The 13,932-nt window shown below is 40.0% G+C and overlaps 3 protein-coding genes across 3 annotated transcripts; 1 reads left to right on the plus strand and 2 right to left on the minus strand.

Moving 5' to 3' along the window:
- Positions 1-75: 75 nt before the first annotated feature.
- On the minus strand, positions 76-1,672 carry LOC108818087 (glyoxylate/hydroxypyruvate reductase A HPR2). Its single transcript, XM_018590950.1, has 2 exons — positions 1,198-1,672; positions 76-698 (listed from the first exon to the last, which is right to left on the minus strand). The coding sequence occupies exons 1-2, from the start codon at positions 1,618-1,620 to the stop codon at positions 180-182; spliced, it is 942 nt and encodes a 313-aa protein (XP_018446452.1). The 5' UTR covers positions 1,621-1,672; the 3' UTR covers positions 76-179.
- A 421-nt stretch (positions 1,673-2,093) lies between these two features.
- LOC108816456 (rop guanine nucleotide exchange factor 12) lies at positions 2,094-4,980 on the plus strand. The gene is made up of 7 exons (XM_018589029.2): positions 2,094-2,554; positions 2,660-2,776; positions 2,855-3,009; positions 3,092-3,166; positions 3,274-3,540; positions 4,102-4,428; positions 4,507-4,980. Exons 1-7 carry the CDS (start codon positions 2,281-2,283, stop codon positions 4,840-4,842), a joined length of 1,551 nt encoding a protein of 516 aa, XP_018444531.1. The 5' UTR covers positions 2,094-2,280; the 3' UTR covers positions 4,843-4,980.
- A 4,481-nt stretch (positions 4,981-9,461) lies between these two features.
- On the minus strand, positions 9,462-13,384 carry LOC108817318 (homeobox-leucine zipper protein GLABRA 2). The gene is made up of 9 exons (XM_018589974.2): positions 13,227-13,384; positions 12,850-13,106; positions 11,981-12,098; positions 11,326-11,874; positions 11,118-11,222; positions 10,636-11,032; positions 10,280-10,551; positions 10,103-10,189; positions 9,462-9,999 (listed from the first exon to the last, which is right to left on the minus strand). The coding sequence occupies exons 1-9, from the start codon at positions 13,302-13,304 to the stop codon at positions 9,619-9,621; spliced, it is 2,244 nt and encodes a 747-aa protein (XP_018445476.1). The 5' UTR covers positions 13,305-13,384; the 3' UTR covers positions 9,462-9,618.
- Between the last annotated feature and the right edge of the window lie 548 nt (positions 13,385-13,932).

Consider the following 13,932-nt stretch of genomic DNA (forward strand, 5'->3'; position numbering starts at 1 on the left):
TTTTGGGATTCTGATCGTTAACATCTTTGTCTTAAGCAGTATGCAACTCTAATTAGTGTTCTTGTAGATCACATATACACAATAAAACAGTGCCATTTTTTATTTGGAAGAGAAATGAACCTTTCCAGTATTAGTTTATCAACATCATAACAAAAGTAAAAAAAAGGACAAGAAATCACTCAGACCACCTGGGTCAGAAGTGGTTTCCCAGCAAAATGCGCTTCCAAGTTACCAACCACAAGATCTGCCATTGCATTCCGTGTCTCCACAGTGGCACTCCCAACGTGAGGAAGCAGAACCACATTTTCAAGTCCAAAGAGCTCCTCAGGCACATGCGGCTCCTCCTCGAACACATCCAGCCCAGCCCCACCTAGGCGCCCTTCTGTTAGAGCTTTCACTAGCTCTTTCTCATCAACATGTGGCCCACGCCCTATGTTTATCAGCACACCCTTTGGACCCAACGCATCCATCACCTGCCGGTTCACAATGTGTCTGGTCTCGTCAGTCAATGGACACGCCACCACGAGGATGTCAGAGTTCTGAGCAAGCTCAACCACGGTTGGGTAATACTTGTAGCCTACGTCAGGCTTCTCTGTTCTCGAGTAGTAATTAATCGGGCAGCTGAAGCCTTGTGCCCTCTTTGCGATGGCTGTCCCAATTCTACCGAGGCCAATGATGCCCACAGACTTTCCACTAAACTGAATGAATAAGAAAAGAATGTTCAGTTCTAAAACTTCAAGCAGAGATAGAAGATCAAAGCTTATGAGAGATCATGGTATTAAATCAACTTCTGAGCTTCTATCACGTAACTAAGTAACACTGTGATTGATAAAACAAAAGAAACTGTGTGTTTACAATGCCAATCACTAACCAAGATACAAAACAAATCAGAACTGAACAGAAAAATAAAGTCTAGTTAGCCCTAAATGAAGTTTGGGTATTCGAAAACCTAACCAGCAGAACCCAACCCGAACCAATACCTTAGATAATTTCTAACCTAAACATCTAAAATCCGAATAGACCCGAACCCAAACCAGCAAAACATCTGAACCAAATCCAAACCCAAATTAATAGAACTTAAAATGAAACTTAAATTTCTAACCCCTAAAACCTAAAATCCCAATAACGCCGACCCTAGTGACTCAATGCTACATAGTAGTGGTCAGGTCAAAAAAGTGAAGAGTAAGAGGAGAAGACCTTAGTAGTGAGTTTGAAATCACCGTACTTCCACTTGCCGCTCTTCACATAACTATCGCACTGACACAAGCGTCGGAGTAGAGCCAGTATAAGCCCAATCGCCAGATCCGCCACGTCCTCCGTCAAAACGTCGGGAGTGTTGGTGACTCGGATCCCTTTTTCCTTGCATTTCCCCAAATCGATCCTGTCGAGGCCGACGCTGAAGCTGGAGATAATCTCGAGCTTCGGGAGATCATCGATGAGCTGAGCGTCGGCGCCCGCAGAAGCGTTTCCAACGATGGCGCGGATGGAGTTACGATGAGTTTCCAGAAACGCGGGTTTCTCCGGACAAGTCCAGAAGCGGTGGAGGTTGTAGCGCTTCTGAAGCTCGTTCTCGAGGTAGGCGTTCATGGGGCACATCATCAGGACTCCGATTGATTCCATCTCTGTAACGGCTCACAAAAAAACGCAGACAAGTGAGTGGTTGGTATAAGGTTGACAAGAGAGAGAGATACATATAGATAAAAAGATGGGCCAATATCTTATGGCCCAATATCTTATGGCCCAATAGAAATAGCCCACAGGCTCATTTAGAGATTATGAGCCTTTCTTCTCCATTATGATATTTCAAATTTATGGACAACATTGCACGTTTGAAATTCATGCAAATTTGAGTTCATGAACCTAAAAAGAAGGCATCGTCTGTGTATTGACATTCATGTATAGGTTAATCAAGATGGCACAAATCCATTACGACTTCCAAATCATTTTTATTCAAACTGCTCTCTATCACTAATTATCAAAATCCTAATTAACAGGGGTTGTCTAACACATGGTCCTCACGTTTCCACCTTCAAATCGATTGCTTTCCCACAATTTTCTCATCCAAGAATCAGTGTAACAATTAGCATTTCCCTTTTATGGTTTTGTCTCTCAATTAGCTTCTTGCTAAATCCTTTTGCTTCCTTCTTTTTCCCTTTTTCTTTTCTCTCTGACTCGTCGATCACAAGAGAGGCCTTCTCAGGCCTTTTTCACCCTCGCTTTTCCATTCTTCCTTCTCCCTGGTTCTTTCGTACGATAAATAAATAAATAAAAAAATCAATAATGGTTCGTACATCAGAACAAGAGGAAGGCTACAGGAGCAAGCTCTTCAATTTCAAATGGAGGAACAACGACAACAACAACAATAACAACAACGCAGGGAAACAATCAACCAGCCCCGTCGCTAAACCCGGTTTAGATGAGGCTGCTGCCGGATCTCAGCAGGTTGAACCGTTGACCATAATCCATCCTAACAAGACCCCGCTAGTCTCAAGACCGTCTGCGGATGAATCAGCGCTCGCCGCGGCACAGGCTCGAGAGAAACAGCTACTCGCAGGCAATGATCTCTCTTCGCATTACTATTTAAAGACAATTTGAAACTTCATATGCATGCATATATATATATATATCTCATCTAGCTGTCTTGCGGTGATGCCATCAGACATGGAACAGATGAAAGAGCGCTTCTCGAAGCTGCTTCTGGGAGAGGACAATTCTGGTGGAGGCAAAGGTGTTTGCTCTGCTCTCGCTCTCTCAAACGCAATCACAAACCTTGCAGGTAAACATTTTTCTAGATGATTTATATATATTGACGGTTACACATAATATCTGATAATATAAATCAACTTGTTGGTAGCGTCTGTTTTTGGAGAGCAACGGCGTTTGGAGCCAATGCCTGCAGATAGGAGAGCAAGATGGAGAAGAGAGATTGATTGGCTTCTCTCTGTGACCGATTACGTCGTTGAGTTTGCTCCGTCTCAGCAAAAGAACAAAGATGGGACCACTATGGAGGTTTAGTTTACTACTTCTCCCTTGTGCATATATATGACTTGGTAAACAATCCAATGTGATTTATTGGGTCTTACTTTAACAGATAATGACCACACGCCAACGTAATGACCTCCACATGAATATCCCTGCCTTGAGGAAACTTGACGCCATGCTCATTGTAAGATTTTTATGATGACTTGTTTTATAAGCTGAAAAAAATCATCACGATTTAGCATAACAATTATGTCATCAAGTTTGCTGTGTGTTTGCTCTTTCGCTGCTTAGGATTGTCTGGATAATTTCAAGGACCAAAGTGAGTTCGGCTATATCTCAAAAGACTCGCCTGACTCAGACAACGCTAAGGGACATGACGAGAAATGGTGGATTCCCAAAGTAAAAGTACCTCCAGATGGTCTATCAGAAGCTTCTAGAAGGTTTTTGCAGTACCAAAAAGATTGTGTAAACCAGGTACTCAAGGCAGCCATGGCCATAAATGCGCAGTGTTTATTCGAGATGGAGATACCAGAGAGCTACATCGAATCTCTCCCCAAGGTAATACACTACCAATAGCTTTCTGATTTGAATGTTGATGGAATTAACACTTGTCTGCATGTTACACAAATAAAAATAAAATAAAAAAATAACACTTGTCTGCATTGTTTTGAAACCGAACCAAACCAGTGATTAGCCCGGGTTTAACTTTGAACTGTGGGGGTACATGTGGATGGATGAAAACCGGATTTTTAGTAATTTACTATCAAAAATAACTTTTGTTAATTGATTTTGTCTTTTAAATCATTATAATTATTATAAATAAAAAAACTCTTTTTAATTATAGTCAGCTTTTTAATTTTCATAACAAACGATGATAAATATTTAAAGTTAAAATATTGATTCTTAAAATATACTAATTTTATATTTTATTTTCGTGTGGTTTATATTTAATTTTTTCATAATTATTTATATTTCAAACTTTAATAACTAAATTTAATTAATTTTGTAAAGTGTTATGATTTAATTATATTTTCATTATGAATTATGTTGAATTCGGTTGACCATGACCCAAGAAATATATGGTTCACTTGCCACTCTGATTTGTTTGTTTATGTGTAGAATGGAAGAGCGAGTCTAGGGGATCAGATGTACAAAAATATAACGGTGGAGTTTTTTGATCCGGACCAGTTCCTGAACAGCATGGACATGTCATCGGAGCACAAGATCTTAGACCTGAAAAATAAAATCGAGGCATCAATCATCATATGGAAACGAAAAATGGTTCAAAAGGATAACAAAACATCCGCTCCGTGGGCCTCAGGCGTGAGTCTAGAGAAGCGAGAGGTTTTTGAAGAGAGAGCTGAGACCATTTTGCTCATCCTCAAGCATAGATACCCAGGGATTTCTCAGTCTTCCCTCGACATCAGCAAAATCCAATTCAGCAAGGTTCACTAACTCTATTTATGCATCAATTCTTCACGATCCATTCGGTTTCTTACATGGTTTTTTCACCACCACCAACAGGACGTGGGGCAATCGGTGCTGGAGAGCTACTCAAGAATACTGGAGAGCTTGGCGTACACGGTACTGTCGAGAATCAACGACGTTCTAGATGCAGATCGAGCGGTGAGCAAGAGGAGCACGACACCAACGGAATTAGAGGAAGAGACACTTGTGGGAAGCATGACGTTATCGGATTTCATGGGATGGGACTTCGATCAGGGGAACGAAGACTCGGATTCGAAGAAAGATACGTCGGATGATCCGTTGGCGAAGGAGAAGCTAAATGTCGTCACTACCAAAAAGACGTCATACCTCGATACCCTAGGCGGGGTCAAGAGTCCAACGGCGCGGCATTGATCAGGGCGGACTTTTTTTTCATAGTGGAGATAAATTATTACTTATTAGGGTTCAAACTAAAAAGATGGGTTTTGTAAATTTGTTTCCATTTCTTTTTTATCAAAAGCGGGTTTAATATTAGACCCATTTTATTGTAAACTAAACCCCAATTACAAAGCTTACAACCATATCAAATCAAATATATCTCTCTCTAAATGTATTCTTAGCACCAAAGGAGAGTTTAAATTTTGATGTGGGCAATTGCCCCTACTTACCCTTTATATATCTGCTTCTGATTAAAGAGTTCTCTCAGTTTTATATTCAGTCGAGTCAGGCTCTCATTTATATCCCCCATGAGCAAAAGTCTATATATATGAATAATCTTTTTCTAGTGATCATATAAAGCTCACTTTGTTTTTTTTTTTGTTTTAGTAAACTAAATTAGGGATGTCGAAATGAATAATATTTCGTGAGTTGCCTCAGCTCAACTCGATTATTCATGAGCATGATCTTCATTTTTAAGTTTATTTAGTAAATAAATTTAATGATCAAGTTTAAATTAGATCGTAAATTATATGAGAGATCTTTAATGAATATGAGATATATATATATATATAATGTAATATGAGGGACCAAACTAAAAAAGAGAAAAAAAAACAGTCACCTCCATTTCTCGACGCCGTAAACAGACACCTCCGTTTCTTCTGGTTATTCTCGACGCCGCTCCGGCGCGTCGCTCACCACGAGCACCAGATCTGGCCTCGTCTCTTCTCAACGTCTCTAGCATACTAACTTCCTCACTCTCTCGTGCTCTTGACATGAAACCCCCAATTGAACTAGATGATGAGAACGCAGCACCTCCGGTAAATGTTCTCCCTCGTTCTTCCTCGCTGCCCTTGTCTTCGACGAATACTAGTGTAGATGTGGTGAATTCAACGATTATCCCTGTCGAGATTACGGTGGAGGAGGTTTTGATTCAAGGAACACATGTAGCTTCACTTTCGGCTCCAACCCAAACAATAGACGAGTCTCAAATCAAGACGGCTTCTACTAAGCCCACAGCCACTCCAGATCCTCGTTGGCCATCGAAGTTTCGCTGGTCAATGGAGTCTCCACCGCCGGTAACATCAACAGCCACAGTCTCGATTGAAGAAAAAATATCCGGTCCAGAGATGTCGTCTAAGCCTACGGTAGTGAGCGATGGTATTGAAGATTTGAGGCATCAAATAGATGTCAACGACTTGGAGTTGACTCTCAAGGACTCAAGTGAAACCCAAACTGAAAATAGAATGGGGGTAAGCGGCTCTGCTGTTGAACTAGAGCTAGAGGTGGTCGGAGGTTCGCCTCCATCTACTGGCCTCCCTCCAATAACTACTACTTCCCCAGAGATATCAGTTGATTCTTCCCCAGAGATATCAGTTGATTCTTCAATACCTAAATTTGTTCCTTCAATTGGAGCCTGGGCCAAACCACTTGCTTTTATACCACCTGCGACTCCTCCAACGCCTGCAACGCCAAGTGGTTTCGATCCGCAATATCTTAACAATCTCCTTGACTCTTTCTGGCCAACATTGGCTGATGGATTTGGGTCAAAGCTGAAAAAAGACCATCCAAATGCTGCCAGAGAATTTCCTCGTATGCCGGTTCAAAAAATTCCAGTCCCTGAACTCAAAGAGGATGGAACATTAAGGTTTCCATGGGCAGCTAGAATGGACCCTGCTACCAGAAACCTCTATCGAGCAGCCAAGCCAACTTTTCGACATGATGGAACGCCGCAGGTAACCATTCCTTCTCAGGTGCTTCGATTAGGACCAGAGAATAAAAAGGAATATATCATTGGCCACTTTCATCGCTGCTCTCTTCCTCCTGGAGGTTTAATCCATGCTGTGGTGAATAGATTGTGGGGTAGAACCTGTAGAATAGGTTGCCGTAAGCTGAGTGACTCTTCTTACATGTTTCATATTCCTCATGATTCAACTCGTCAATGGGTAATTCAAAGAGGTGTTTGGCATGTTGATGACTGTTTGTTATTTGTCTCGCCTTGGAAACCAGTTAACTCATTCAAAGTCCCTGAGGTATCAACAATCCCAGTGTGGGTAAATCTTAAAAATGTTCCAGATAGTTGCTACTCAAGATTGGGTCTCAGCCACGTCGCATCCGGACTTGGTGAACCTATGCAAACACACAAACCTCGACTTGATCCGACCTGTTTGGGAGAAGCTAAGTTGTTGGTTGAAGTAGAACTTGATAAACCTTTTCCAAAGCAAATTGCATTAGATGATAAACAAGGTAATATTTTCTTGGTGGATGTTGAGTATACATGGATTCCAAGTGTTTGTGGTAGGTGTGGACATTTGGGACATAAAGAGAAAAGATGTCTCCTACCGGCTGTCCAATTGAATGTTGAAACAACCCCCACACATGAAAATGTGTCAGCTGAAGAGCCTCAGGTTGAACTGGAAAAAGTGCTAGGGCAGTCTACTATTGCATCAGATCACTTGGAGTTACCAGCTGAAAATTCAGAGTCAAGTTTGGTCTCAGCTGAGGAAACACGAGATGAACTTACTGAACAAACTTTGGAACCTACTAAAGGAAGTGGTATTGAGCCCAGTGATGAGCTGAAGGATTTCTCTACTCCAGTAAACAGCCTCATATACTCTAAGGTACATTTAGCCACTGGCTCCAACTCTCTTTTGACTTCATCACCATTAGCGGACACTCAATCTGCTCCAACTAAAGCTACTATTATGGAAGAAATTCCATCCCCTGTTATTGTCCTTGAGGCCAACTCGGTTTCACCGGACAATTTATTGGTCCCTCCATACTCCTCTGCACATGGCAGTTCTCATGTCACTCAAATTGCTTGTAATGAGCAAGATGATGAAAGAGGATATATGAGTGATGCTACGGTAAATCTCAACATGTCACGAGGTGGAAGACCAATAAAACCAGTCCAAAAGTTTCAAGATATGGAATGGAAAACGGTAAGAGGAAGGGGTAAAAGGGGTCGTCGTGGCCGCGGGAACTACCCTCCATCCTCCTAGTAGTTTCATCTCTTTCTTGTTTCATTAAGCTTATAATCATAAGTCTTCTCCTATGTAAGCTAATGCTTGGTTGAATATGAGGTATGTCTCATCATACTTTTTCAAACTTTATGGTTATCACAACCATACATTGTATGTTTTTATTATTTTAATTTGAAAGCCTTTTTACAAAAAAAAAATATATATATATATATATGTGTGAATATTAAGATAATATTTTTTAAAATTGAATGTTAAATTTTATCCAATAAAAAAACCCTTTGTTTACATTTACAATGCTTCATATGAAAGAATAGGTTTTTAACTTTTTATAACCTATACTCTCTATTGTCTTTGGCACTGGCCTTGTTGAGAACCAGTATCTAAGACCATCTCCCAAACGTGTGTCTCATGTTCTTTGTACTGAAGTAAATCTGTTTCTTATGTTTCTGTCCAAGACTCTGATCAGTGTTGCTGTAGTTAAAGGCTTCTCTCCATGCCTTTTCCTATTTCTTTCCATCCATATGCTACGAATAGCTGACTGGAAAACATACTTCAGTGTGAACTTCTTTGTGGAAATCAAAGCCACTATTTCACTCCAAACTCTGGTGTATTCATTACCCATCACTCCTCTTGAAAGATTCTCCCAAACTTCAGTTGAGAAACTGCATTCAAAGAACAAGTGGTTCCTTGTTTCCAATGGTTCATTCCACAAGGAACAAGCAGAGTTAACTGGTCCTACCTACTTTATCATCATGTCACCTGTCACCTGTCACCTGTAGATAGTCGATTATGCATAGCTATCCAAGTGAAAAAGCGAATCTTGGAGTCGCATACAAGAACTAAACTCCCTTACTCAAAGCGCATTCAGTTCCATGTGTTCTTAGTAATTTCAAAGTTTGTTTTGTCGAAATTTGCTCTTGAATTTGTCTCGACTTGTTTTCCACAAAGCAATATCTTCCTCTACTGATGCCTCTTCTCTCCACTTAGTTATCTCATCTTCCACCAAATTTAGTAATGATATTTGGTGCCTTCGTCTACGATAATTAACTGCCTCCTCCACTGTAGCATTAATCCATATCCATATATCAATCATATTTATTTTCTAAAATTGAAATATAAAAAAAATATTCCCAAGACTCTCATGCAAAGTATATATATATTTATGATTTGAATAGAAGAAAACTTTGAAGATGAATCATCTCAAGCTTTTTATGTGGAATAGATGTTTGGATCATTCATCTCGTTTTGATTTAATTTATTATTAGGTGCTAGTTTTATTCAGTATTTGATATTAGTGTTTTGGATATTAATATTCAAAATTTTAAATTATATTATGAACTTTTTATATTATGAATTTCTTGTATTCAATATTTTTTATAATTTTTATTTTTATATTTGATAGTGAATTAGATCATTTCATTCATATTCTAAATGATCTGAATTCGATTTGCATATTCTAACTAACTTATCAACATTCAACCTAAGATGATACTCTTCATTTGTTGTGTTAAGAGAAAGCTGTGCTCTTTTGGAACGTCGTGGTAAGTAATAGACGATATCATGGCTTATGGCTTACCGTGAATGAGTATGATGCTCTTAATGGTGGCAGCAAAAAAAAAAATTTTTTTTGGATAATATAGTATGGTTGCAGAAGACAGACAGGAGCTGGTTGTTTTTGTACAAAACTTAATGCACTGCTATACATTATCATATACTTATATAAATAACAACATCTCCATAATAAAAGTGACGCATGATGTGGGTCATATCATCAACAATCTTCGATTTGCAGGCTTCTCTTAATGTTGTGCAGCGTGACAGAGACTAGGTTTGTGACGGATTCCACAGACTCCATATTCAACTTTGCTGCAGGAGATTGGTTGATGAGCGTTTGGAGGGCCAGCGTGAGCAGACACCCTCCTTGTGTGTTTCTGTCCTCTTGTGCAGACGATATTACCAGCTGTCGTGATTCTACTCCATCAGGTATGATAGAGAATCCGCAAGGGAGGATTTGGATGTTGCTTGGATCATGTCCTGCAATCACCAGCTGTGTCGTGTTTATATCTACAGGAGCGTACACAACTACCGACTCATATGAGTTTGTGCAGCTGTCCTGCAGCACCCATGTGCTCTTTTCTCTCGATTTCACTGTCTGGAATTTTTGAGGAGACAATTATAAAAATTTAGAATATTATATATATGGATATGGAAGTCAAGCAGAGAAGTGAGAAACTGAGATGACAAAATAAACATACCTGGATAGACACTGAGTTGCCTCTGTCTTGTCCCTTGGATAAGCTTACAATAGACTGAACATGAGCTCCGTTTGACAAAACATCCCACTGTTGATATATAATATATATATGAGTGGAATCAAACCGGTTGTACATGGTTGTGTGTATGTAAGTGTATGTGTGGGTTTTAGAAGGTACCTCATGGCGACGAGACTCATCTCTAAAGAAATCAAAGAGAAGAGTAGGAGAAACAGGTAACCAGAGGGAGGAAGAAGCGCAAACTATGACTCCGGTAGGCTCTCCGGGATCATGGAGGTTTTTTCTGGATGAAACCCTCATGTCTTGTCCAGTTTTGGTGGTGATCTTGTTCCACTGATGGTAGCTAGAAGCAGCAATGGCCCGGTAGAAACTTTGTGTCATCCTCTGCGCCATCTTGAGTACGCTCTTTCTCCCTGCCAGCGTTGTCACTCCTGAGATGATAATTTGTGTTAATTAATAATTATGGGAGGAGTGGGAAAAAAAAAAGAGAAAAAAAAGAGAGTAAATGGACAGACCGAGAGAGTCCTTGGTGGGGACGTTGGTAGCCATGAAGAAGACAAGTCGTTCGCAGTGGAGTTGAAGGGTGGCTACCCAATGACGAGCACCGAAGGCCAAACCGGTGTTGACAAAGGAGCGGAAGAGAGGCTGAACCGTGGAAGCAGACAAGTCAAGATGCTCCACCCAGGTGACCTTGGAGTGGCCGTTGGAGGTGTCCTCGATGATGCAGCCTGAAGGGCGTTTCCGACATCTCAGCAGTGAACCATCCTTCTCTGTGTTGTTGTTGTCCTCCTCCACGGAGACAGATACATCAACGATGGCCCATTTCTCAGGACTCAGCTGCCGGCAACTTCTAACAAAGTAGACTTCTCTTGTTGGGACAACTGGAGTGAGCAGCTGCATCTCCCCAAACATCTGCCAGTATTAACAATATCCATATTAATATATTAGCTCAGTTGTCTTCATTAATATATTATAACCTAAGGTTCTCAGTACTCACCAACTGAATGGCACCGTCGATCCTCGAAGGCCCTTCACCTTGTCGAATTACATCAACGGTCGTCGCCTTTGATATCAAACATGCAAACATCTCTTTCCATTGCTCCTGCACAATACACACGTCAATATTTTAATTTGCGTTTCTACATTATGATGTGTGTATAGTATATATATATTCTAAATGAATTAAGAAGAAGAAAAAAAAGTACCACGTCCATGAAACTTTGGGCAAGTTTATGTGCGTCCATAAACACGATCCCTACATCTCGGGATGCTTCAATGGTTTTTCTTCCATGAAATGAAGAGCCCTGAGCTTGAGGAAACTCCTTGAGATACTCATCGTAGTTAAGAATCTCACGGCCGGTCTCAAGGCTTCGGAGCCACAAAGGTTCGCCGGAGGTGGCCATCTTCTGAAGTTCAAGGGTGGCTCGGTTGGCAATCTCCAAGATGCGAGACTTCTCGAGGGCAAAGACACCCGTGTAGAGTTCGAGGGAGCCAACACGGCGCTGTTGATCATCGGAGCATGAGGCCTGAAGGGGATAAGGCGTCCGTCCGAGAGCCGCACGAAGCTTGTCGAGTTCGGCTTTTAGTTTGGTGTTTTCAAGGTGGAGATCATCGGGGCTTCCTCCTCCTCCTCCGCAGTTGGGGCACGAGGAGGAATTAGCCTTGGAAAATGACTCTCTCATCGCTTTGTTTTCGTCTCTCAACTTCTCTAGCTCCGCTTTCAGCAATGAGTTTTCGTGCCGTTCTTGAATAGCCTGTGTTCATGTTTTAATTTGATTATATAACTATATTTGTTTTCTATCTTTTGAAATCCATATCATCACGAGTAGTAGCTAGCTAGCTAAACGATAACATACATACCTTGATCTGGGTGCGGCGGTTTTGGAACCAGAACTTGACCTGGCGAGGAGCGAGACCTAATTGCTTGCTCAGCTGCTGTCTTTGCTTCTCGTCCGGATGAGGTGTTTCTTTGAACAGCCTGCGTGCAAACAACCTCATCAAATTCACATTCCGACCTTTCCAAATTTCCATCATTGTTCAGATATATAACTAACCATTACATTGTATTTTCTTGTATTATAAAACATTAAAATCTTAGATATGCTGGCAAATGAACCCTAACTACCTATACATATAGCACTCTTTGTCGGCTTTAATTATGATCGAGTGAAACAGTTTAACATATGTCCAACTAAAACATGTACGGAAAGAGAGAGAGGGATAGAGAGAGAAATAAAGAGTAAGATGCAAACTAAACTTATTGAATTTTAATGCTGGATCATCGGCAATTTATTTGTCCATTACATGAAATATGCCCTTCCTATATACATATGGCATGATGATCGAATGACTAGTATGTATGTGGAGACGTAGTGATATATATATGTATTAACGTATATATTTGGGAATGAGATCATTTATTATCATCATATTCATATATAAAATGTCTCTAAAATGTATATGATATATAGTGTGTTAACATGAACAAGTAAGCACATAAAGGCAAGGTAGAGTAGTTTATAGATTAAGCCTTTTGTATAATCTGAACATCATTAATATGATATTAGCATTCTTAGCAAAAAAACAATTACGTACATAAAGGCAAGCCAATGTAATGAATGATTCTTGTTGTGAAACCCTAATATTTAATAATGGAAATACCTTAGTCGTCATATTCATGTATGGATTATATGAAGAAAGGGTTACTAGTCAAGGAAGAAAGAGCGTACGCTTCCATGTGTCTAATCTGATCGGTGGTGTGGCGATGATACTTCTTCCTCTTCCTCTTGTTACCCTTGTTTCCTGCACCATCCTCTTCCTCTTGATCCTCCTCACCCTCCAAATTGTCCTCTGATCTGGATCTCGTGGGTCCCGAGTTCTCGCTGCTCATCTCCACCGTCCGATCCTCATCATCAGCGACTCTTCTGCCCAGAAAGTCCTCCTCAGGGTTCGCGCTGCCGGAGGATGCATTCCGGAATATCCCAGCCTATTATTATACAAATATATATCACCATTAAAATGTAAATTTATACAATAATATATAATACAGTATATGAATCAATTTCTATGATTTGTGGGAGTAGAAGTTAAAAGAAAGTATACGTACGAGAGAGAGGGAGAGGGCTGGAGAGGAGAAGAAGTCTTTGGTGGGTTGTTTCGATGACATCTCGACGGCCATTGACATACGCTCCAAATCTTAATATGCTTTATCTTCCCTCTCCTCCTTCCTTCTATTTATATTAATCTCTATATTTATTGTTTTTATTTATTTCACTCTTTATTTTATACCAAAATGTACTCTTATATTACATATACAGATAAGGCTATATACATATCTAAGTTAGACCTTCGATTCCAATTATGTAAACGGTCGTTTTTCAGATATATTTCTCTATTTCTTGACTTTTAGGTGGCTCATTTAATTATAATTTCACCCTTTCTTTCTAGTTATATGCATATGCATATATACACTCACCGTTTAGTTTACAATTATATTCACACTTGATTACTTTAAACATGGCCAGCTTATACATTGTCACTACTGCAGCCATTGATGTACATTATTTTCAAAAAAATAAATATTAGATATGTTCTTATGAGAAATTCGGTAGTGATTTTGGAAAATTATCCATTCCAATACAGTTTTAATTTTGCTGTCAAAATGTTGGAGTTATTTCCGCACCGCACAAGCGATTGAAAGTTAGGTATTTGAATATAAGTTTGCCATTACTCATGAAGATACTCGGTTTAAACTACATAATTAAGTTCATATAAATTACTGTAGACAGAGAGTAGGAATGAGAATAAGGGGG

The sequence above is a fragment of the Raphanus sativus genome, chromosome 7, assembly GCF_000801105.2.
Source record: "Raphanus sativus cultivar WK10039 chromosome 7, ASM80110v3, whole genome shotgun sequence".
Classification (NCBI taxonomy): domain Eukaryota; kingdom Viridiplantae; phylum Streptophyta; class Magnoliopsida; order Brassicales; family Brassicaceae; genus Raphanus; species Raphanus sativus.